General features: G+C 35.1%; 1 protein-coding gene across 2 annotated transcripts in view; it reads right to left on the bottom strand.

Annotated features, from left to right (window-relative positions):
• Positions 1–9,913, bottom strand: part of LOC143238154 (palmitoyltransferase ZDHHC8-like) — a 69,385-nt gene extending 59,472 nt beyond the window's left edge. Inside the window, exons 1-2 of one of the 2 annotated variants that reach the window (XM_076478126.1) lie at positions 9,783–9,913; positions 8,891–9,013 (exon numbers count right to left, since the gene is read on the bottom strand). In XM_076478126.1, coding sequence (XP_076334241.1) covers positions 8,891–8,988 — 98 coding nt within the window. In that variant the 5' untranslated portion in view covers positions 8,989–9,013; positions 9,783–9,913. Of the gene's footprint in view, positions 1–8,890 lie in introns of both variants that reach the window. The other variant, XM_076478125.1, reaches the window with a different exon arrangement.
• Positions 9,914–23,599: the final 13,686 nt, after the last annotated feature.

Genomic DNA, 23,599 nt, shown 5'->3' with positions numbered 1-23,599 from the left:
CTCAAATACGTTTTGCTCTTTAATGTTGGAATAAGAGACTCCAGTTTCACAATTGCTAGAGCCCTGTCACGATGTTGTGAGTAAGGCAAACCATCAGCCATGCAGACTAGTAGACAATGCCAATTTTTCACAGCCTTTCTTATCAGATTGTCCAGTTCTTTTAACAATCTCATGCTAACTTTGCCCAGTTCAAGCTGGTGTAAAAGCCTGGGCACAGCAAATCTACAGAGCATTTCCACCTTCTGGTGTGGTTTGAAGGGTACATTTGAGATATTGTTTATCCACTTCTCAGGGATTGGTTTTACAGGCTTGCTGTAGATCCCTGTCCATGGACAAACATTTGCTCCAAGATATTAGTAAGACTCAGTGTTGTCGAGAAAACCCACTTGTAGAGAAATATATATGCAAAAACGGCTCGTTTGCAGAAGAGCGAACAACGTTTCGATCTTCTTCGGTCATTCTATGTAAAATATTTTCTCAACCCAAATGAGCCGTTTTTGCATATATATTAGTAAGACTGTTTGGGTCTGATCATCGGGAGTGGGTCACCTTTGACTGACCAAGGAGGGCCACCAATGTTAACAGTGAAGTTCTTATTGGACCACCTAATCAGCATAATGGCACTCATAATGCTCAGACTGAGGCTGTTACCCTCGACTGGCGTGGTCTTTTGCCAGAACTGCTATATCATTAGCACGTTATGGTTGAGACTGGTTCCAGTTTCTTGCCTAGTGATATGCCTCGGCCTTCCTCTTCATGTTTACGTAGAAGAGAGTCCATGGCAATATTAAACAGAATAAAAGACATAAGGTCCCCTTGTTTGACACCTTTGATGACAATGCATTTAGCTATTGATTTTGATATTTCAAATTACCCAATTTTACATCAGGGTCGATGAAATATTGGGTAATTTGAAATATCAATTTGACTATCTATATTTCAAGTCCCCTAATTTTATGTCAGGGTCAATGATACCAACAGATGCCAGATGTTGAAGCATGAATGACTTAATACGCAGATACTTCGATTGAAGTTGACAGTTCCTACAAAGCAAGATGTTCTTCATTATTTGTTTTCTCTGAGGTGTCAAGTGTGTAGAGGAATGTATGTCTGCACAAGAACTCTTCAAAATATTTGAACTTGATTACCAGGTCTACTAGAACTTTTGTTTACAGGCAACCAGGCACTTATTGGGAGACCGTGAAAAACAATGGAAGTAGCACCTGTGATATCTTTTCTTTGAGGTGCTATATCTTGATATCTAGAAACCTTTGACTTGTATGCTTCTTGTAACGAGTTATACACGAGTTCATATTGGACCATCATCACAACAACCACCACTTTATCATCAAGATGGAATTTCAGATCTGGTCGTCAGCATTCATCACTACCTGTCTCAAAGGTGGATTCTTGAAGAACCTACCACCCTTTATATGAGGCTTCTTTCACCAAATGGTCACAGATCTTATTGTGAGGATGTATTCTTATTGACTTGAATTTCCGACATTGACTGCTAAGATAAATTTCTTCACCTTTACATTAAGAGCACTGGGCAGAAATTACATTGCATCATCACCATCTAATGGCTATCACAATGCTTTGTTTTAATTAGACACTCAGATGCCTTGTACACTTGACACATAGCTGCTTGATGTGTAAAATAAAGATCAGCTTATAGTCAAATATGAGACCCAAGAATTTTGCCTTAGGGACCATGGGAAGTACAGCTTCACCAATACAAAGTTCAGGATCAGGGTGAATATCCCTTTGACAGCAAAAGTGCATGCAAACAGTTCTGGAGGGAGAAAGGTTGAAACTGTTTGCTTTGGTCTACTGGCTTGAGATGTGGAAGTTGTCAATAAAGAGACCATTTGCAACTGTAGGGGGTAGTTGTCCACTGATGCCATTAATCTTTATGACGAAAAGTGTGACACTCAAGACACAGCCTTGAGAGACTCCAAGTATCCTTGGAAAAGAATGGGAAAGTGTCGAACCCACACAGACCTGGAATTGCCGATTCATTAAAAAAATTTTAATAAAAATTCTGTAAATTGCCACACAAGCCATATAAGTGGAGATCTTGTAAGATACCATACCTCCACATTGTACCACAAGATTTCTCACGATACAAAATTATAGAAACAAGGTGTCATTTGATAAAAGTTTTCCTGATTGATGTTTCAAATCGAATCAGGTGGTCCATGGTGGATTGCTTGCTGTCTTCAGAACCCACACAGAGTGGGTGAGGGGGTTTTTTTGGTTCCTCAAAACCAAACAAGACAAGCATTAACCAACCTCTGTAAGACCTTACTGAGACAGACTGTCAAAGTATTTGGTTGGCAGTTTAAAGGAATCTTGGGATCCTTCCCAGGATTTAGAAAAAGAGAGTACAACAGCTTGGTGTGAAGCATTGAATAAAACATTCTCCTGCTAGATGTGGTTAAAAACAATCAGAAGAATAGCAAAAGAGGCAGCAGAGAGATGGTACACAATCTTATAATGAATATTATCAGGTCCAACTGATGTACTGCCAGACCAATGAAGAACAAGTTTAAGTTACACCAGGGTAAAGGGGTAATTATAATCATAGAGACAGCCTGAATGGAAAGAGGCACCCGTTCTGCCCAAGTTTAGATGGCTATAAGATGGGGAATGAAGCAAAAGTGCTAGATGCATGAGAAAAGCTTTTATCAAGAGTATTGGAGATGCTCTGGGTATCAGCAACTTCCTAGCCATCAGAGAACAAGATTGAAAGGGGGAGAAGGATACTAGCCATAACTTCCAATTTTATCACACATGACTTTGGAACTAGTGGCAGAAGAAATGCTATAGGTGTATTTAATCCAAGATTCCTTCTGGCTTTGACATCTGATCTGCCAAGCATGTACATGGGCCTGCTGAAATGCACTGCAATTTAAAAGTGTGGGATATCTATGAAAGGTATCCCAAGCCCATTTTTGAGCTTTTCTTGTCCTGTGGTAGGCAGAATTTTACCAAAGATAAGGATACTGTGTGAAACGTGTTGAGGTTTTAGGAATACACTGAGTAGATGCCTGGATAATGCAGTCAGTCACTGCTGCCACACAGTCATCTATCAATGGCTTTCACATGATAGCAGGATCAAGTTTTGATAGTGGTGAAAGAAAGCCTGTTAGTCTGTTTGAACTTCCAATGAAGCACATTGGTCAGATGGCATCAACCATGACCAGTCTCTATAAAAATGATAGGAAAATTATCACTGCTTTGTGGATTACCATCAACTCTCCAAGAAATGTAAGTGAAAAGTGAAGGAAAGCAGATAGAAAGATGTAGAGAGGTGAAATAGTGACTAAGTACATGAAAATAAGTATAAGAACAATTATTGAAGAGAGACAGGTTGTGGCCCAACAGCATATGCTCTATAGCATGACCCCTCCCATCAATAGTAGTACCATCCCAAAGAGGATTATGTCCATTAAAATCCTCCAGCAGTTGAAGTGGATGGTAACTGCCCAATGAGGGCATCAAGGTCTGACTGATTGTAAATCTTTTCAGGAGACAGGTAGAAAGAACAAACAGTGATGATACAACCCAAGGAAACACGAATGGCTAAAGCTTCCAAGGGTGTATCAAGTGACAAGGACGGGGTGGGAACATGCTGATCAACCAGCAGTGCCACCCCACTACGTACTTGTCCATCATGACCTGTCATTTCTATATAAATAAAATTGCCTCAGCAGGTTTCAGAAATGTTTCCTGTAAGGAGAGGCACACAGGATGGTAATAATCAATCAAATCCTTAATGTCATCTAAATTTGATTAAAAACCTCGACAGTTCCATTGGACTAGAGTGGCTATTGTTATTTCTATGGAGGAGAATGTGACAGGGAGATCTTCTGTTTGCTACCAGGTTTTTTTCTTCATTGGACAAAGATCTATCAACCTCCATGGATCTTGCCCTGGATCAGGTAGGCAGGTCTCTGTCTGTGGACAAAGAAGCCAATGACTGAGGGCATGAACAAATGGTTGATTTACTTTTTGGAGCTGCAGAAGAAGATGGGCCTGAGGAAACATTTGAACCTGAAGGAAGTGAAACTGGGAAGTCACTGGAGGGAGTAGTAGGAACAGAGATGGAAGTAGACATAGATACGTCAACCTTTTTAATTATGGATGGCACAAGATTCTTAAGATGTTTTGCAAATGACTCTGTTGGGGACATGAATAGATCTGTCTACACTCCCACAGTGGTAGTAGAATGAAGTGCAGCAGCATATGTCCAAGATAGAGTTTGATACAATAATTTCTGAGCCTCTGAGTAGGTGATATTATTATTAACAGTCTTTAAGCATTGCACCTCTTTCTCTTCTACCCATTTAGGGCAAGAAATAAGAGTAAGAGGAATGTTGGCCACTACAGTTAAGAGTGTGGTTCCAGGTTGCACTTGTGAGCATTGTGGCCTTTACCACCACAACGAGCACATACCAAAGAACTATGACATGATGTTTTTGAGGGACCAAACTGCTGATGTTGGAAACATCTGAGAAGATTATGAATGTAAGGCTGTATATTGCAGTTAAGGTAACCTACTTTGACTGTGGCAGGAAGAAGAGGTAATGTAAATGTTAGTATCAGAACACTGGTTTCATGAGCATCACATCCAAACACCAGCATCAGATACAATGTCCACAACACTTGTTGAGAATATCCAACACTGGTACTTGATTGATCCTAGCCCAACTATCAAGATCCTCTCCTACCCTTCAGAGGTCACCACACATGGCAAACCAAAAGAACAGAACCTTCCTTGCAGTGGTGGGGACACAGATGGGAGTAGACACAAACTCAACTCTTTTAACCAAAAGACTGTTGGAGGCACAGAGGCACTGTCTGCACTCTCATTACAACAGTGGAACAGAATGTATCAGTGTATGTCTGACATGGAGTGAGGGACAATAACCTCCAAACCTATGGGTAGAATATTGTTCAGTTTTCAAATGTTGCACTTCTTTCTCCTCCATCCACTTAAGGCAAGAACAAGAGTAAAAGGGATGTGAACCACTACAGCTAACACTTGTAGGCTTCATGGTCTTTGCCACCACAACAAGCAAATGTTAAAGAACTATGACTTGATGGTTTAGAGTGACCAAACCACTGACAATGGAAACATCTGAGAGGATTGGGAATGTATGGCCATACCTTACAATTCAGATAACCTGCCTTGACTGTGGCAGACAGACATGGTGATGTAAATGTCAAAATCAGAAAATGGATAAGCAGCATAACTTTGTCTATGTGAGTGGAGATTCAACACAACGTAGAAATACCTTGGCTGGAAAGATCAGCAAAGATCTCCAATTCAAAATGTTTTTCAACTCCCTCTCAACAATAACTCCATTTAAGGAATTCAGGGTAGCATGGGGAGTAACCATGATGGGCATATCCCTAATGCTTTTCGAATACAGGAGTTTAGTGCATTGTGGTGAGGATGTTTCTAACACAACATCACCATGCAAAATGAGAAATCTAAGTACAGAAACCAATTGTGATGGTGATTGTTGAGCAGTACTTGGTACTTGGCTGACCCTGGCCCAAGTGGACCAGCTGACTGACCATGTGGGGCCACCCCAAAGCCATCCATCTACAGGAATTAAAGGCCAAAGTGGTGTTATGGTTGGACCTCTCAACCATTAGAATAATCTCCTCCCCTTCACAGATTGGCATGCACAATAAACATGTGGGTGGATGTTCAGATCCCAGAGGAAGTTGACTGAAAGAACAGAAACCTTTTTGAAAAGTCCTCTCACTAAATATAGGAATCTACCTCAAGGGGAAACTGTATTTGAGTAAAATAACTATTTTTTTACACACAACATTTACACTCATTATATCCTTTGGTGATTCAAGACAAAGAAATAATCTAGGAAACTTCCTGCTTGCTAGTGACTGCCAGGAAGGCATTTTGAGTTCTCAATTGGTTATTCACATGCCATAGTCAGAATTAGGTAATTTGAATTTATAATTTGTAAGAAACCACAAACTCTGTACTTACACATCACAAATATATAATATGAATCAAAGCTGTATTCAACACCCCCATGACACACAAAAATCAATAAGTATTCTGTTCTAATAATTACTTTTAACTTAAGAATTTAACTAATGTATAATACTGAAATTTGATTTATTGGCATACATTAATAAAATAGGAAATCAATAAAATTTTAAATGCAAGTCTAAAAATGTGGCATGCCCTCTGACCCCTGTAGTAAGAAGGTTAATATAAGTATTTGAATATGTTTTTAAATTTTAAAAACTAAAAAAAAATCCACAAGAGATATATGAACTTCATTATCAGGACACATAAGCAGATTAAAGCTTTGATAAATATCCGAGATTTAAGAGCACCAAGTTACTTTTATTATCTCACAGTCACCATGTTGTAAATTACATGATTAAATATTTAACTGTGTTTAGTGACAATTAGTAAAATGCATGTAATATACTGAAGATCTTATTTGCACTGGAAACATCTGCTGATAAAATTTATAAGTACACAATTCTTATTAATTAAGAGTGAGGGCTAGCAATTTAAGCCTTTTAAACTAAAATATCAGCATTTCACTTCTTTCGCTACCTTTCACATACGAGTAAAAACATGTTCCTGGACCTGTTGTCATAAGTTAGGTTTATGTTAGGTTGTGTTATCTAAAGAATAAGATCTTTTATCATGTATGCAAATATTTGTAGAACAATTTCCAGTTCATGTACATGTTTAGTTTATTATTGAATTACATAACTTCAGTGATTTATAAGCACTTAAGCCTGCATTAGAGAAGTATTTCATATCATGATTAAAATATGTAAAAGGTGTTACAACCTTGATGTAGAATATAGTTTTCAGTAATTAAAATTCGACTGTTATTAAATTTAATGCATTAAATATACTATGTTCAGACAGTAAAAGTCTTGACTCCTTATCTATTGTGAAATGGATGGCTTTAAATAAAAATGATACAATTGTTTTGCCACATCTTCTGAGATTCTTAAATCAACTTCTACACTTCAAGTCTCATCTTACAACAGTTTTGTTTAGATAAAATGAATGCTACTGAAAATTCTTGCAGAGATTTTGCTCATTTTTAGTCAATATGTGCATGTTTTAAAAAACAACAAAAAGAGGAGTGCAGTCTCCCTAAAATAACCTGTAACATTTAGATAAGACATATAAAATGCATTAAAGGAGTTTCAAAATAGAAACCCCACTTTTACTTGTAGACTTTCAGCAAGACTATTAGGCTTTTACCAAGAGTAGAGCTGGGTATGCAATTTGCCTTAAAAAAATTAATCAAACTGCACATCTACTTAATTTTTAAAGGAAAATAGAAATAAAAACAAAAACTAATGTGATGAATACTCTCATGATACACTCAGTACTAGAGGGACAGGTATTTTGTCCCTTTTTTCATGTAAAAAAAAATCTGATTATAGTGCAAAGTTGTAATACCAGTTCATGCTTCCAGGATTATAATCAATTATTTGTAAAATACAGAACAATCAATATGATAGAAAATAACAAAACAGGTCACATCTGTAATTCATCACATCTACTTCTTAATAACAACAGAAAAACATCCAAACAGTAACAAAATTCAAAAAGGTAGATGAATAGGTATTAATGTTGTATGTAAGAAACAACAAAAAGTAGAATAATTTCATCATCACTCTACATTATACACAGTGAATCTGTAAAAAAAGTATATAAGGATTTGGCCTTAACTTCTGAAGTCACTAGCAGAGAGTTACAATTACTTTTTTCCACAGTAACAATTTAGGACTGTTACAAACATTATTATTCTCCAAAATTAATAACCATGCCTTAATTAATCAATCCATGCAATAAATGTAATAAACACTGCTGTAGGCTATACTTTTAATATTTCAGTTGAAACAGTCTGTATTGTTGATACCTAAATATATTCTTAGTGTCTAGATTTGAAATGACATTTCAAAGTTTCTTTACTTGAACACGAAAAAAAATCATAATTCAAAAAACATCAATTAATAAGTCAATCTGTTATAGTTTCATCAAATAATTACTAAGTTAGTGAGAACTATACATTTTTGCTGGAGTATGTGATAAGCAAAATGAGAGTAAATTTAACAAGCATGTGAATTTAAAGTTCAGTCTTTAAACTGATGATAATTAGTTCATAAAACCATGCAACTTGAAAATACTTGCAAATTTACTAATCCAAAAAGCAATCCAAATTCATATGAAACTTTCCTGAATTTTCCTTATTTAAGACCAGTTCTTTCATTTTGAACTATAATGAAGAGAAATCTGTAAGAATTCACAGTATTTTTATGTTGCATTGTATGCCAAATCAGATATTTTGTTTTATGAATATTTATAAAACCACATCTGAACATTGCTGAACCTCTTTTTTACAAAAGTCTCAGAAGACTAGTATAATTTTTAACAAGTTTTCAGTTCTTTATATTTTGAGAAAACATTTTTTTTCACTTCTGTAAAGAACACAATATTTTCAAAATGCAAATACACTGTGAAATATATACAAGCTTTGACTCAAAATCATATAACATAATCCCTTTGATTACTAATCCAAACAATCCAGCTTTCATAACCAGAAGAAATTTATAAGGTATGATTATAGCTATCAGGACATCCCAAAATAATTCCAGCAAAACAAACAAACAATTGTGTGTTTAAAGAAGTCTCAATAAGTATGACGTTAATGGAACTGTATTTTGAATAATTTTTTTAGATAGTATAATCAAATTCCAATAAATAATTTTTTCATTAAACTTTCAAAAGATGAGTATTGTTTTTAGATAAATCAATCTAATAGATACTATTATTCTATATTGTTACAAATGTAATTGTACTTACGGAAAAGTAAAAAATAGGGTTGTTGCTGATAATAGAAGAATCCAGGCACAAGTTGCAGGAAGAAATTTTGTATTGGCCTTCCCACAGCACTTTCCCATTTTTATAAAGTGACAAGCACTGATGCTATATTGTGTGCAGCAACAAAGTATTGTCAAATTAATGGTGTTACACTTTTAAAATATCATCAGTAAGCTTTAAATTTCACTGTTTTTCTTACGTATTGAAAAATTAAAAATGACTAATTTCAAAGAGCAGGACAACTCAAATTATATAAAAATATTAAAACATATGTAACTGCTAGGTTTGTTTTATCTTCCTAACAATGTTGATGGTATTTCAGCAAAACTTCAATAAGGTGCACAAGTTCTTACACTGTTACAATGCAAAACAAAGCAGAATGATGGTCGTTGAAATAATACAGCTCCAAATCACAATCGTCTTCAAACAGTTTTATAAACAATCACTCAACAGCAATACAACATTGTAACTTACAGTTACCAACACCTTTCAAAATTTCAGTTTCTAAAATCTGAAGAACTTGCGCTGCATTTAACAAACAAACACTTAAACCAAAAACGTTCAGACTACATTATAACAAATAAACAATCCATGAACCAAGTTTAAACAGTCGAATGAAATCGGTCTCTTTTTAATTAATAGATACGATGTTACAACTTCTGGTGTTAAGCCTAAATCTAAAAATCTAAACAAAAGTAACAAAGTCTGATTGTTAAGCCTATTTCAGACATTTAAAAACGTCGGTATATCTGCATCAGGGACTATATAGTTTGATTAAATGTTAACGTTAACATTAAAATGATAACGATTTGCAATATTTCGCTAACGATAACTTCTGTTATCAATCTCGTAATAAAGAAAACCACATATTCACAGTCACTTTGCTTTCCTTCATCTAGGAAAGAATGTCAGCGCCTTCATGTGTGCATTTTTCTCATCCCTGAAGAAGTTCAACACCATACTAAAATACTTTTATTTTAACCAAACATTCATTGAAATGCAGAGTTGTATAATTCTTGAAATTACTTAATATTAATATTTGTAAACAATACTAATTGACATGGTTATTTTAATTCCCTTAGAATATACAAATTGTAAGAGTAAATAAATATTTCTTTCAAAAAATATCCTTATCAGGATTTTAAAAATATTTATATATATCTACTAAAATTGATTTTAGTGGTTAGACTAATCCAGCGTATCCCAAACTTTCTCAGTTCATGGCGTCCTTAATGTCTCAACAATTTTTTCACGTTGCACTGAGGCAGAAAGAAAAACTAAACAGTTCCATTTTTTAAGTAGTTAGGTACAAACAACTTAATTCTTACTAAGTATTTATGTCCTAACAACTTAGTGGCTCTTTGAAAGGATAATACACGTAAATTGAAAAAAAAACAATATTTTTATTTTTATTTCATATTTAAATAACCACAATTATTAGTGGGATATGCGCGCCTGTTAGGATTGCATAGCATCTCAAATCTTGGAATCAAATTGGACTTCGCCACCCTCATTTCCTGTTCCACATTCATTTTCGAGTAATCCTCGCTTTTTATCACAGCAACCGCCGAAAACCTAGCTTCGCAGAGATATGGCGTTGCAAATGGAACTATGATTCTCTGAGCTTTAGCACTTAACAGCGGACATTACTGATATCCAAAACTCAGTTAGTTCCATGCTGCCAAATTTTGTTTTTAAAGTCTTGTCACAAGACAACTCAATAAGATTTTCTTCTTCTGCAAAGGTAAATTGATATGGGACCTTACTCTTGAATGGATCTTGGATCCGTGCAAACTTCTCCATATTTTCTGTAAAGTAAATTTCAAACCAGTCACTGAGGTGTATTAGGTGCTACTCAAAAACAAATTTTAGTTTGTGGGTCAAATCAACTTCATTGGTTATAACAAACTGCTGCAACAGAGGGAAACAATATTTGCCACCATCTTTATTCATTTCACTTCTCCATAGTAGTATCTTTTTTCTGAAGCCTGAAACCTTCTCTGCAAGTTTGAGAAGGTACGTGCTGCTTCTCTGCAGAGAGAGATTCAACGCATTCGGTTTTTCCAAGAGATCATACAGGTACGCTAATTTTGACAAAAAAAAACAGTATCTAAGAAGAATTTAGCACATTCGTGTTCTTCTTCTTCGAGGTAAAAGTAGAGTTCCTGTCGTAATTTGAACACACGGAACAGTACGTTCCTACGGGAGAGCTACAGTAGTACAACAAAGATGTGCACTCAGATTCCATATCCTCACACAGTTTCTTAAAAATATCTCGCCTCCTGTGGCCGAGTTTTTATAAAGTTCACCGCTTTCAACACACTTTCCAGGACTAGATTCAGTGGAGGACTTAGGTGCTTTGATGCAAGGGTTTCCCTGTGGATTATGCAGTTGGTCAACAGTGCATCAAGAGCTCTGCTTTGTATGAGTGCCAGCAATCCTCCATAACAGTCAGACATAGAGCGACCACCATCGGTACAGATACCAATGTACTTAGTCCAGTCTAAGTTGCTTTCACACATAAAAGTGTCAAGGATCTCAAACAAGTCTTGAGCCTTTGTACCTGAAATGATACTTTTGCAGAAGAGAATGTCTTCCACAGTTTTGTCACCATTAGTGAAATGTGTATTGCAAATCAAATCATCAATCTTGTTACTATCCGTCGCCTCATCTATCTGTAACCCGAATTTCTTCCCTTTCATATTTTTTAGTTAGCTGATTGCTGAGTACTGTTGGATAAAGGCACCTTTGAAAGCAGTCTTTGCAAAGATTCGCCAACAATAATATTCACCATATTCACTGCAGCAGTAAAATCAGTTCTTCTGCGATAGTGTGAGGCTTTTTTACATTTTGCGACTCTATATGTCACCTTGTAGGATGCTACCAAAGCATTGCTTAGTATTGATGCTTGTTTCAAAAATGTACCATTTTGTTCTTTCAATTCTTTTAATTTTCTGATGAAATAATTGCTGGATTTACTAGCCATGTTAGGATGATTTGTCTCCAATTGGTGTTTTAGTTTACTTGGAAGCATGCACTCTTGAGCCAAAACTTTTAGACATAATAAAAACTGCGGACACTTTTGATGATTGACATCTTCCAAAGTAAATTCAAAATATAGATAACTAGCGTAATATTTCCGACATTTCCTTTTCTTCGCAACTTTGCCACTGGTCGGTGGTTCTTCATTCTTTTCTTCACTCCCACACTTCATATCAATGATAAAACATCTTTCCATTTTTATGCACAAAGACTAAAAATCAACAAAATAGTTCAATGAACTTCGCTAGACCTCGCAGACACCTGATTACAACACCCTTCTGTTATTTCGATTAGTGACGGACCCGGAGAGTCGATAAATACTGAGAAACGAAAAAGTTCGAGAAGTTACTGGCGTAGCTGAGAGTGCAAGCAAACAAAAACGTATCTTAAACATTCGAGAACGTCATCGAAAGGAATGTAGCGCGAACTAATGTTAAAACTGTGAACTATTTTGAGCTAGTAGTTCGCGTAGTATCCGACAGATTTTTATATTGCTGTGTTTCCCTCAAAAATTTGAAATATTCCGCGGCGCCCCTGTGAGTTTATCCTGAAGCGCCACGGCAACAGGTTGGGAACCATTAATCTAACTAGGCTTACCATAATTTCCAAGCCTCAAACCGGGACAGTTTTCACTTTTTATTATAGGTACCGGCACTGGTATAATAAAGAAGTGCTTTCGTAACCTAACTTTCCTTAAGCTTTAATGCTGCCACATAACATTTATTTAAATTCCGCAAGACAGGAAACATTTAAATTTCATTATATTTGTGTGTATTGATTTAAATTTGTTAGTGTCTGATAGGATGTTCTTCATTTTTTGGATGTATTCATTCCTGTTCATTATGACAATAGCATTTCCTTTATCTGCTTTCAGAATTTTTATGTTATTGTCTTCTTTTAGGTTTCTAATGGAATTAATGTCTCTTTTTGTAAGATTTTTTTTAGCTTTTTGTTTTGGAAAATTATATTGATGGTTTCGTGAGAAAATTCTTTGAAAAAATCGTTTAAGATGTTGTTTTAGGTGTTTTGAAAATATAAATTTTTAATTTTTTTCTGGGAAGTTTGGCTGTTGGATGTCAATAACATTTTCTAAGTTGTCTTCTTTCTGTTGGTTGTTTTCTCGTTTTTGTTTTCTGTGGAAAGTATCACAAGTCTTCTGGCTTGATCTTCTAAGCATGTTTTGATTTCTAAAGTTGGAATGTACCTAGGTGCTATTGCAAAGTTGAGTCCTTTGTTAAGTATATGTATCTCGTCTGTGTTTAATTGTCGGTCGGATCTGTTAATTATGAGGTTAGTCAAAGGTTTGTCGTGTTGGTATCTTTTCTGTTGTTTGCATCTTAGTTTTTCTAGTTTTTTGTTGTGACAGATCTTTCTGTCTTTGTCATTCCTAGTGTTGATTTGGTTTATGTTTCGTTGTATAAGTCCGTAAATCTCTGGTTTGATGCAGCATACCAGTTAATGGTCTAGGTTCATTTTTTGTTTTTGTAAGTCATGTAGTTCTTTGTATTTCGTGTTCAACATGGCTTTAAGTAGTTTTTCTGTAAATTTTGGATAATGTTTGTGTATGTATTAATTTTTTTTATAGTTTTACCTTTACAAAATTAGGGGTTACTTAATCCTTTCTACATTGTTGAATGAAATAGATGTCATTTCTTCTGTTGACACTATCAGACACTAACAAATTGAAACCAATACACACAAATCTAAAAAAGACACACGAAACGCAACTAAACAAAATACTACTAAAATGAAAAAAAGCCAACACAATTTCAAAACACTTTATACCTACCTGCGCAAAACCCCAAATATACAGCATCCCCAAAACCACGGACACCACAAATATACAGCATCCCCAAACCTCATAAACCAGATTGTCCATTACGACCAATAATGTCCTCATATGAATCGTTTAATTACAATCTTCGTAAATACATAGCATGGGCTTTCTCCAAATATGTAACATCAGCCAGCTCATTCATCAAAGACTCCTTTAATTTCAAGTCTAATCTTAATCAACTTAATCATAAAGCCTTAATGGCCAGTTTCGATGTTATATCCCTCTTTACAGAAGTTCCAACCACTGAAGCCTGCGAGATAGCCTTAGAACTCTATATCCGAGACCCTAACCCAACTATAGACATTCCCAGCAACCAATTAGCAACCCTCATAGAATTCACCACGATAAAGACAAACTTCATGTTCAACAACTACAACTATATACAAACAAATAGCCTAAGCATGGGCAGCCCAGTATTACCAGTTCTAGCCAATATTTGTATGACACAAGTTGAAACACAAGCAATTAACACAACATTACATCCACCACCATACTGGTACAGATATGTGGATGACACGGTTGTGGGATTCAGATCTACAGAACACATACTTAATTTTTTCAATCACATTAACTCTATACATCCCAACATTAACTTCACATGTGCACAGGAAAAAAGCAATCAAATGTCATTTCTTAACCTCAAAATTACAAGAACCGACACACAATTCAAAACAGAAATCCACCGAAAAATCACTCATACTGGACTATACATTCCTTGGGACTCAGCACATGAAACAAAACAAAAACACAACATATTAAGAAACCAAATAAACACAGCCATAAAACTATGCTCACCAGATAAAATTAACGATGAATTAGATAAAATAAAACAATACTTTATCAACATCAATAAGTTTCCTCCACAAATCGTAGAAAACGTTATACGCACAAACCTAGACAGAAAACAAAATCAACCAACAAATGTAAATATATCTCACGAATCAAAAAATCACGAAACCATATACTGCTGCGAAATTTATATGCAAAAACGGCTCGTTTGGGTTGAGAAAATATTTTACATAGAAGAGCGAACAACGTTTCGACCTTCTTCGGTCATCGTCAGGTTCACAAAGAAAGAGGTAACTGACCGGAAGCTGACCACATGTTTGAAAGGGGTTGTGTAACTGAGTGTCGGAATGTAGAGGGCGGTGTTAGATGTTTGAATATATAATTTATTTATTTTATTATATTAATATAGGTATAAAGGCGTTCCTTTATATTGGTTTATTTTGGGTTTAAGTTGTTGTATAAGTAAGGCTTCTTTAATTTTGCGTTTGTTTCTTTATTTAGTATTTGAGTGTTTTATATGGTTATGCTGTGTTTATTTGACTTGCAGTGTTCGAAAACGTGTGAAGGTGACATTTTATGTTCTTTAATCTGGTTTCCACTTTTCTACTTGTTTCTCCAATATAGAAGTCGTGGCAGTTATCACATTGTATTTTATAAATAATGTTGGTGTGGTGTTTTTCACTGACACAACCCCTTCCAAACATGTGGCTTGCTTCCGGTCAGTTACCTCTTTCTTTCTTTGTGAACCTAACGATGACCGAAGAAGGTCGAAACGTTGTTCGCTCCTTTACGTAAATTTTTTATTAACCCAAACGAGCCGTTTCTACATATATATATTTTTCTTTACAAATGCGTTTTCTCGACATCACTGATTAGTATTTCATTTCTGTTCTTGTGAAATAGCTAATTTTTTGTTATGATATTACTTGTTGTTTCCTTATTATTTCTTCTATCGTTTAATTTATCTTTGCATTTTTAGTTATATTAAAGCACTAACTCACTTTCCAGCTGATTACGTTTATTTTGAATAAATGACACCACATTCCCTGGCGGTGATGTGTACATATATCAGGTCATCCCATAAGTTATGCCATTTTCTAGGATAGGAGAAGTTTAAATGCATATTTCTTGGCTAAATAAAGTTATTCTCAATTTCTTATAAGTTATATGTAATGATTTGATAGCATTAAGAGTAAGCCAGTTTGTTTCTTTACTAGTTTTTGTTTTATTTATTTTAGAAGCCTCAATTATCATGTAGGTGTCAGAGGAGCACATAAGGCATCTAATGTTTTACGAGTTCAGAAAAGGTAAAAGTACTGCCGAAGTTACGCGAAACAATAAAGAATTTTACGGCAATAACAATAATGTGAGGAAGTGCTAAAGATGGTTCAATAAGTTTAGAACTGGTGACTGCAATTTAACAGATGCAGCTTGCACTGGGCGCCCTGTTGAGTTTGACAATGACCTGCTGCTAGCAACACTCGAAAAGGATTGTGCTGTAACTGTTGAAGTATTAGCCCGGAAACTTAATTCATCTCCTTCGGCATTTGCAATAACTTGGTACAGTTTCGAAGTTGGGAAAATGGGTACCACATATGTTGTCAGCTGATAATCCGAGAGAACAAATAGAAATTTGCACATCTCTTCACCCTCGTGAACTTTAAGCTTCGTTTTTGAATAGCCTATTGACTGGAGATGAGAAGTGACTACTCTATCAAAATGTTAAGCGCCGCCGATAGTGGGTTAGTGCAAGAGAACCAGCTACACCACAGCCAAAAGCAAACTTACACCTTAGGAAGGTTTTGCTTATTGTTTGGTGAGATAAAAGTTGTGTTATACACTTGGAATTGTTACAACCAAATCAGACAATCACTGCTGAAAAATACTCTCAGCATCTGGATCAACTGAACATTGCACTAAAAAAAAAAGAAGAAACATGCACTAGTGAATTGAAAAGGAATTATTTTCCACGCTAAAATCATTTCCAGAAGAATTTAAGAGCTTGGATGGAAGAAACTTCTTCATCTCTCTCATTCTTCTGATTTTGCTCCTTTAAAAGCCTGGGACACCATCTGAATGAAAAACAGTTTACTTCTATGGATGAGTTAAAATAGCCTTTGTACCTTTTTGTTTCAAAAGCACCTGATTTTTATAAGAGTGGTATTGTAAATCTTTTGAGACGTTGACAGACTGTTATTGAAAGTGATGTAAAATACATAACTGATTGAAGTTCTTGTGTAAGTCATTTTTCTCCTTTTAAATCTTAGTGTTACAAACGACATTACTTATGATGCATATTATTATTGTAGCAAAAGGTTATATAAACTTATGATTATATTAGATGTACTCATCTAACACATCAATAAGCTTTATAGACACTGTCACCAGATATTTAGTGAACAACATAGTTAGTGAATTATATATATAATTATTGCTGTTTCTCACTCGACATTTTTCTTTATATAAAAAGTGTTTTTTGAATATTCTGTTTTTATTCGTATTTTTCTTCCTGTTACTCTTTTTCTTGGTTCCATTACTTGAAATAAATACCAATGATGTTTTTGTTTTATTGTTCATAACATTAGTATAAAGTTCTGGCCAGGCCATGTTTATTAATTATGTTTCAGTAAGTGCTAAATTTTATTCCAACTGTTGCTAGAGTTTACAAAATTATTTTTTTTATTATAAAATCCTGGCTATCTATATCTAATTTATGTTTCATGATATGTGGTTAGCCTTTTATTATTCTCTTGATTTTGTTAGGCTTGAAAACTCATCCGTAAGAAATTGTCTCTGTGATGCGTGAACAGTTGTTGATTTCTTGTTGTCTTGGCTATAACAGTCAGGTTTCCAACCTTTATAATAATTACAATTTTCAGACATCCTTTCGGGTTGCATAGCCTGATGGTTAGGTTCTAAACTCCTACTCTGTTGGTCACGAGTCCTAATCCCCGTCATTGCACATGATCACCTTTTCAACTGTGGGACGTTATAATGCTCCAAAACATATTTAAGAACATTCAATGTTTGAAAATTTACAATAATTTATTACATAAAGTTAGAAGTTAGTTTCATTATTCATTGGTAACAAAGTGGCCTAAGAGATGGCAGTGAATGGTGAGGACTAGCTGTCTTTATTCTGGTCTTTCACTGCTAAATTAGAGTAGCTTTGTGTAACATTCAAAACAAATTAAGCGCCATAATTTTTTGCACGGAATTCCTTCCAATATGTCCAATTAAATTATGCTCGAAACACTTATCGTCTTGTGGTTTATTTTTTTCATTCAGATTAACTAGTTGTCTAACCAATCATTTCAGTTCTTCGAGGGCCCAGCATGGCCCAAATGTGTTATGGCGTTCGACTCGTAATCCGCGGGTCGCACCAAACATGCTCACCTTTTCAGCCGTGGGGACGTTATAATGTGACGGTCAATCCCACTATTCGTTGGTAAAAGAGTAGCCCAAGAGTTGGCGGTGGATGTTGATGACTAGCTGCCTTCCCTCTAGTCTTACACTGCTAAATTAGGGACGGTTAGCGCAGAGTATCTTTGCGCAATATTCAAAAACAAACAAACTTCTTTCATGCCCTTTTAATTTATTCAAACTTGTAGTAATGTCTTAGTACATCTTCAATAGTTTCATCAATCTTGTCTTCAACCAAATTTATTTTGATTTGATTTCTTTTCTAACTAATATTCCCCTTTCTTTTAACTCCGTAAACATATCACTATTTCACTGGAAAACGTTTAATCATAAAGTTATAAGCTTCCATTTCCGAATACAATGTTCCAAAAAACTATGTAAAAATGTTTCTTATTCGCAGCATATTAGATACATTTGCACAATACAAGACAGATTCTTCCAATTTCGCAAGAATTTTTATAACCTTCTTGCTGATAACTATGGGCTTTATAATTTTGTTGAATATCACAACCTCTTAAAATTATTGTCATTGTACAGGTTTTTTAAACTAATTATGTAAAGTTATGAAAGAACCATTTTAATATAGCTACCACTATTAGTCTTACCTGCTGTTACTTTTAATATTGTGTACAGTATAAAATAACCGTATTAATTAATTTGCATTAGTTTCATCTAATTACTTTGTCATATTTAAAATTTTGTAGCTTTCTATTATATGTCTCTTTACTAATGTAAACTTCCTTGAAGTCCACCAATGGGTCAACAGTAAGTTTTTAGACTAATAATACTAAAGTCCAGAGTTCGATTTCTCATGCTGGAGGGTATGTAGATAGCCTATTGTGTAGCTTAGTGCTAAGAAACAACTTTCTTTAATTTTCTCACCTACTATTATATAATATAGTGAAGTATTTAAACATCAGAATTTGAGAGTATGCATGGTTCCAGATATTGTCTGCAATTTCGACAATAGCTGGTTGTTCAAAGAAATTTGCTATTCTCATTTTACTTTAATTGCCTGAGGACTGAGTGTGACTCATTAATCAGTGTGCTAGAGTGTAAGACTGAGGTTTGCGCCCAGTTACTGACAAAAAAAATAAAAAAATCGCATTTTATTTCCATAGATACAATATAAGAGCAGTAGTTAAATCGCACTATTCGAATAGAAGAGTTGATGGTATTCACTACCATTTTTCCCTCTAGTCTGTCACTTCAAAATTAGGGACTTCTAGCAGATACATCTTTTGAGTAGCTTTGTATGAAATTCGGTAAAACAATAACAGTTTAGTTGCCTCTTGTTGGATCATAGTACGTTAGTGTTACGTGAAATTTACTTTATAGAAGTGAACAGTAAATGGCTACAACTAGTCGAGCAGGTGATGACTTATGATTGAAACTTTCTACACTTGTTTTACAATGGAACGGCCAACATGAGACAAGAGTTCTCCTTGCTGCTTAGGGCTGAAGATGAATTTCTTACAGCAGGTCGCTTTCTCAAATCTTGGAAGGTTTTAAGAAACAGAGTATTATTTATTTACCAGCAACAACACTAAACTATTTATATCATATCATTTTTTAAGGTTACTTTATAACAGTATTCGATGTGTATTATAATCAATGTTAATTATTACTATCTATTATTATCATTATAAGGATTATTTTACATTGTTAGCATAGTTTATACATTTAGAACCATCCTTCGAGCCATGTACGAATTTTACCACAGTGTGGCAGTTTATACTTGGAAATTAGCTTAAACAATTGATATTGTTACCACACTACAAGCACATATTATTGGTTAGAATACGTAACATATCTATTTTTATTTAACTAGTTTATTTTCTACTTCCAACTAAATGCTTGTTATGATGATTATTCTACAAGGTGGAAAAATTTAGCAGTTGATCAAAAGAAGATTAATCAGTAAAGTTATTCAGCAAGATTTATTGTTTCCGTGAACTAATCGGTAGGTTAGCATTTGTTATCAAAGTGAGGATTTCAGATAAATGTTATTAGCGTATTAGGCCTACAGTTTGCATCAACTTGAAGCTGCTTACAAAGTATTGAAGAAATCGATTAAATCCTTATAGTTTGTAACAGATTTACTTTTTATATATTTAGAAATGCAATTAATTTGTATTGTTAGATGTGTTTTGCGAAAATACCGCCTATTCGTTAAATTTGTAGAAGATTTTCGAGTGCAAGGTTTTTTGTTGTTTTTTATTTCGCGCAAAGCTCCTTGAAGGCTATCTGCCCTAATTTAGCAGTATCAGACTAGAAGGAAGGCAGCTAGTCATTGCCACCCACCGCCAACTCTTTGGTTATTTTTTACCAATGAATAGTGGGATTGACTATCACATTATAACGCCCCCACGACTGAAAGGGCGAGCATGTTTGTTATGACCAGGATTCGAACCCGCGACCCTCAGATTATGAGTCGAGTGCCTTATCCACCTGGTCATGCCAGGCCGCGAGTGCAAGAATATACGATGTATGTAATATAGTAGGGAGTGCTAGCATTACTGCCAGCTGAACTTTTGAGAATTTCATCTAATGAGTATAAAAAGTAGCTACCGCAACAGTATATATTGTTGGGTCGTTGCACTCAGTGTAATAAAAACCTCGGAAGCTATAATTGTGATAATCGCTTATTAATCGGATAACTACAGATATTCGACCAGGAACGTTTATATGTTTCGAACATTAGAAATTGTTTAAATATAGTGAATTAACTACATACCATTAGTATTTCTACCAGGACATTAAATACCTTCGTCGGTAAAAAGCCAGCTTGTAAGCTGCGTGAGGCCAGTCAAGAACAGAATGGTAGCCAGCTTTAGCGAAGTGTAACATCCACTCAGAAGTTTTTGTTCATCGTGTACCTGAAACTTCGATAAAATATTCAGTTCCAGAGCAGATAGAAGACTGAATATTGTTTGTGAATTTTTAAAGTTTTGTTTATAAATAGTACTTGGTATTAATTATTTGTGATAATCGTTATTATCAATTGTATTATTTTATAATAAAATATGTTTGTGTTAAGAAAGGAAATTGTATCAATTTTTGTTCGCAAATAACATAACTTTGGTACTACTTGACATTCAATTAACTTTTAAAAGTTCCATCTATTTGAAATAATAATACGTTAACATAGGTAAAAAACCTTTGGACATCCATTCTGAGTATGCCACTCAGTAGATCATAAATGGCCCAATGGACAGAGCAGCAGAAAAATATAATTGCCTTCTTTGAATTCATATCTGACAAAGATGAAAGAATGTTTAAATTACGTTAATTAAATTACAGTAATTTTGTAAGAGTTCTTTACAGAGTTATCCCACTACTTTTCTATTAGAAAAATAAAATACAAATTAATTAAAAAAGAGACTATCAAGTTACATTGATTGCTGCAACAGCACTTAGTTTAGACCAGGGGTGTGCAACATTTTTCGTCGGTGGGCCATATAACCAACTTCATCAATCAAGCGGGGCCACTTAAAAAACAAGCTTATTCGTGTACATGCACAATAAATTAAAAAAATTCTCAAAATGCAAGCAATAATATTTTATATTTTTGCATGAGTGATCATTTTAGTGCGACACTTGAAATTTAGAGTCCTTGCAGAGCTTGTCAATATCAGCTTTGACAAAAGTGGTTGCCACTCTTAACTGACTGGTCAAATGTTCATCAGTCAGCTGACTTCTACATTTGGTTTTGATGAGCTTCATTTTGGAGAAAAAATTGCTCACACCAGTAGGTGCTACCAAAAAGGGAGGCAATTCTTTGTGCATGACGGGACAAATTGGGAAACTTTTCACGTACACAGAGTTTGTAAAAGTCTAGCAAACTGTTTTCAGAGAATTTCCTTTTAGTGTCCATGTCAGCCTGCAGTTCAATGAGTTCCATTTGGCAATCATCAGGACTGTCTTCCACTGCCAAATCAAAAGGTTGAGCGAACAATTTCAATCTAATTTCAGTTTGTCTGAAATCTGGAAATCTGTTTGCAAACTCATCACGCAGCTTTTGTACACTGGTTCCATATTTGGTGCAATCCAGATTAGGAAATTCCAGTTTCCTGGTTGCAAGACATGTAAAATGGGTCAATGTGGCTCTTCTCAACTGAACCTGGAAAAGTTCCAATTTCTTCTCAAAAGCACAAATATGCTCAAACAACTTATTCATAAGTTGACTTTTCCCTTGTAGTTTTAAGTTTAAATCAGACAGATGCTGTGTAATGTCTGTGAGGAATGCTAAGTCATTCAGCCAGTTCTCATTGCTCAAGAAGTCCACATTCTGACGTTTGCTCTCCATGAAGAACTTAATCTCCTCTCGCAGATTCCAGAATCTCTTCAAAGTAGCAGCTCTACTAAGCCAACGTACAGCAGAGAAGTACAAAACATCTGAATACTCACTGTCCAGCTCATCTAAAAAAGTTTTAAATTGTCGATGATTTAATCCTCGTGTTCGAATATAATTTACGCATTGGACGACATTTTTCATGACTTCTGCAAAATCCAGAACTTTGGTGCACAAGCTCTCTTGGTGAATAATGCAATGGCTTACAACTACGTCTTGTGCTCCAATTGCAGTTAGAAATTTCTTGGTGAATCCATTTGTCCTACCTGTCATGGAAGGAGCACCATCTGTTGTAACACCACATAATTTATAAGGATTCAGTTCAAACTTTTCTACAACCTTAAGCACTTGTTCACAAATATCCTGTCCTGTGGTTGTGGAGGAAAGGCTTGCCATATCTAAAAACTCTTCGAAAACATCAAAGCCTGCAGTAACAGCTCTGATGAAAATGACAAGTTGGGATGTGTCATTGATATCAGTGCTTTCATCCAAAGCCAGACTGAAAGCTTCACACGAATTCAATCTCTCTTTCAAAGTTTCTTTGATGTCCTCTGAAAGATCTTTTGTCCTGCGTGAGACAGTAAAGCGGAAAGGCTAGTTTGCTCCACCAAATATTTTTTCTCTGGACATGCATATTCTGTGAATATTGTTAAACAATTTTAATAAATTCTCCATCACTGAAAGGCTTTCCCTTTTCTGCCATACATTCACAAAGCTTAAAACTCAGTTTTGTCACCAGTTCTGAATTTTTCTTGAAAGTGGTAAAACACCTTGTTGCTTTTCAATGGATGTTTTAAATGTTCAATTTTGTCCTTTCGTGCCTGACCAACAATTTCATCAAACTGGGAGGAGTGCTTAGTTGCGTAATGTCGCTTAATATTGTACTCTTTCATGACTGCAATTGTAGTTTGACAGACGAGGCAGACAACACCTTGATTATGTGGGACAACAAGATATTTTGTGCACCATTCACTGTTGAATAACCTTCCCTCATCATCAATTTTTCGTTTCTTAACTGCTGACATTTTACTAGCCCTGAAATCAAAACAAAAAAGTATTCTCACGAAAATAGCAAAGTAGAAAAAACATAGAATTTATTTACACATGGAACTTCTTATGGACAGAAACACGTTTCTAAATTGGCATCCCGATCATAGCCTTCCGGTACTTAAATTAATTGAGAATAGCAAAATACAGAGTGACCTCGCCTATTCGCGGTTCGCCATTCGCGGCCCCGCATATTCGC

This window comes from Tachypleus tridentatus, chromosome 13 (assembly GCF_004210375.1).
Source record: "Tachypleus tridentatus isolate NWPU-2018 chromosome 13, ASM421037v1, whole genome shotgun sequence".
Lineage (NCBI taxonomy): Eukaryota > Metazoa > Arthropoda > Merostomata > Xiphosura > Limulidae > Tachypleus > Tachypleus tridentatus.
This window is presented reverse-complemented; position numbering and strand designations above follow the sequence as displayed.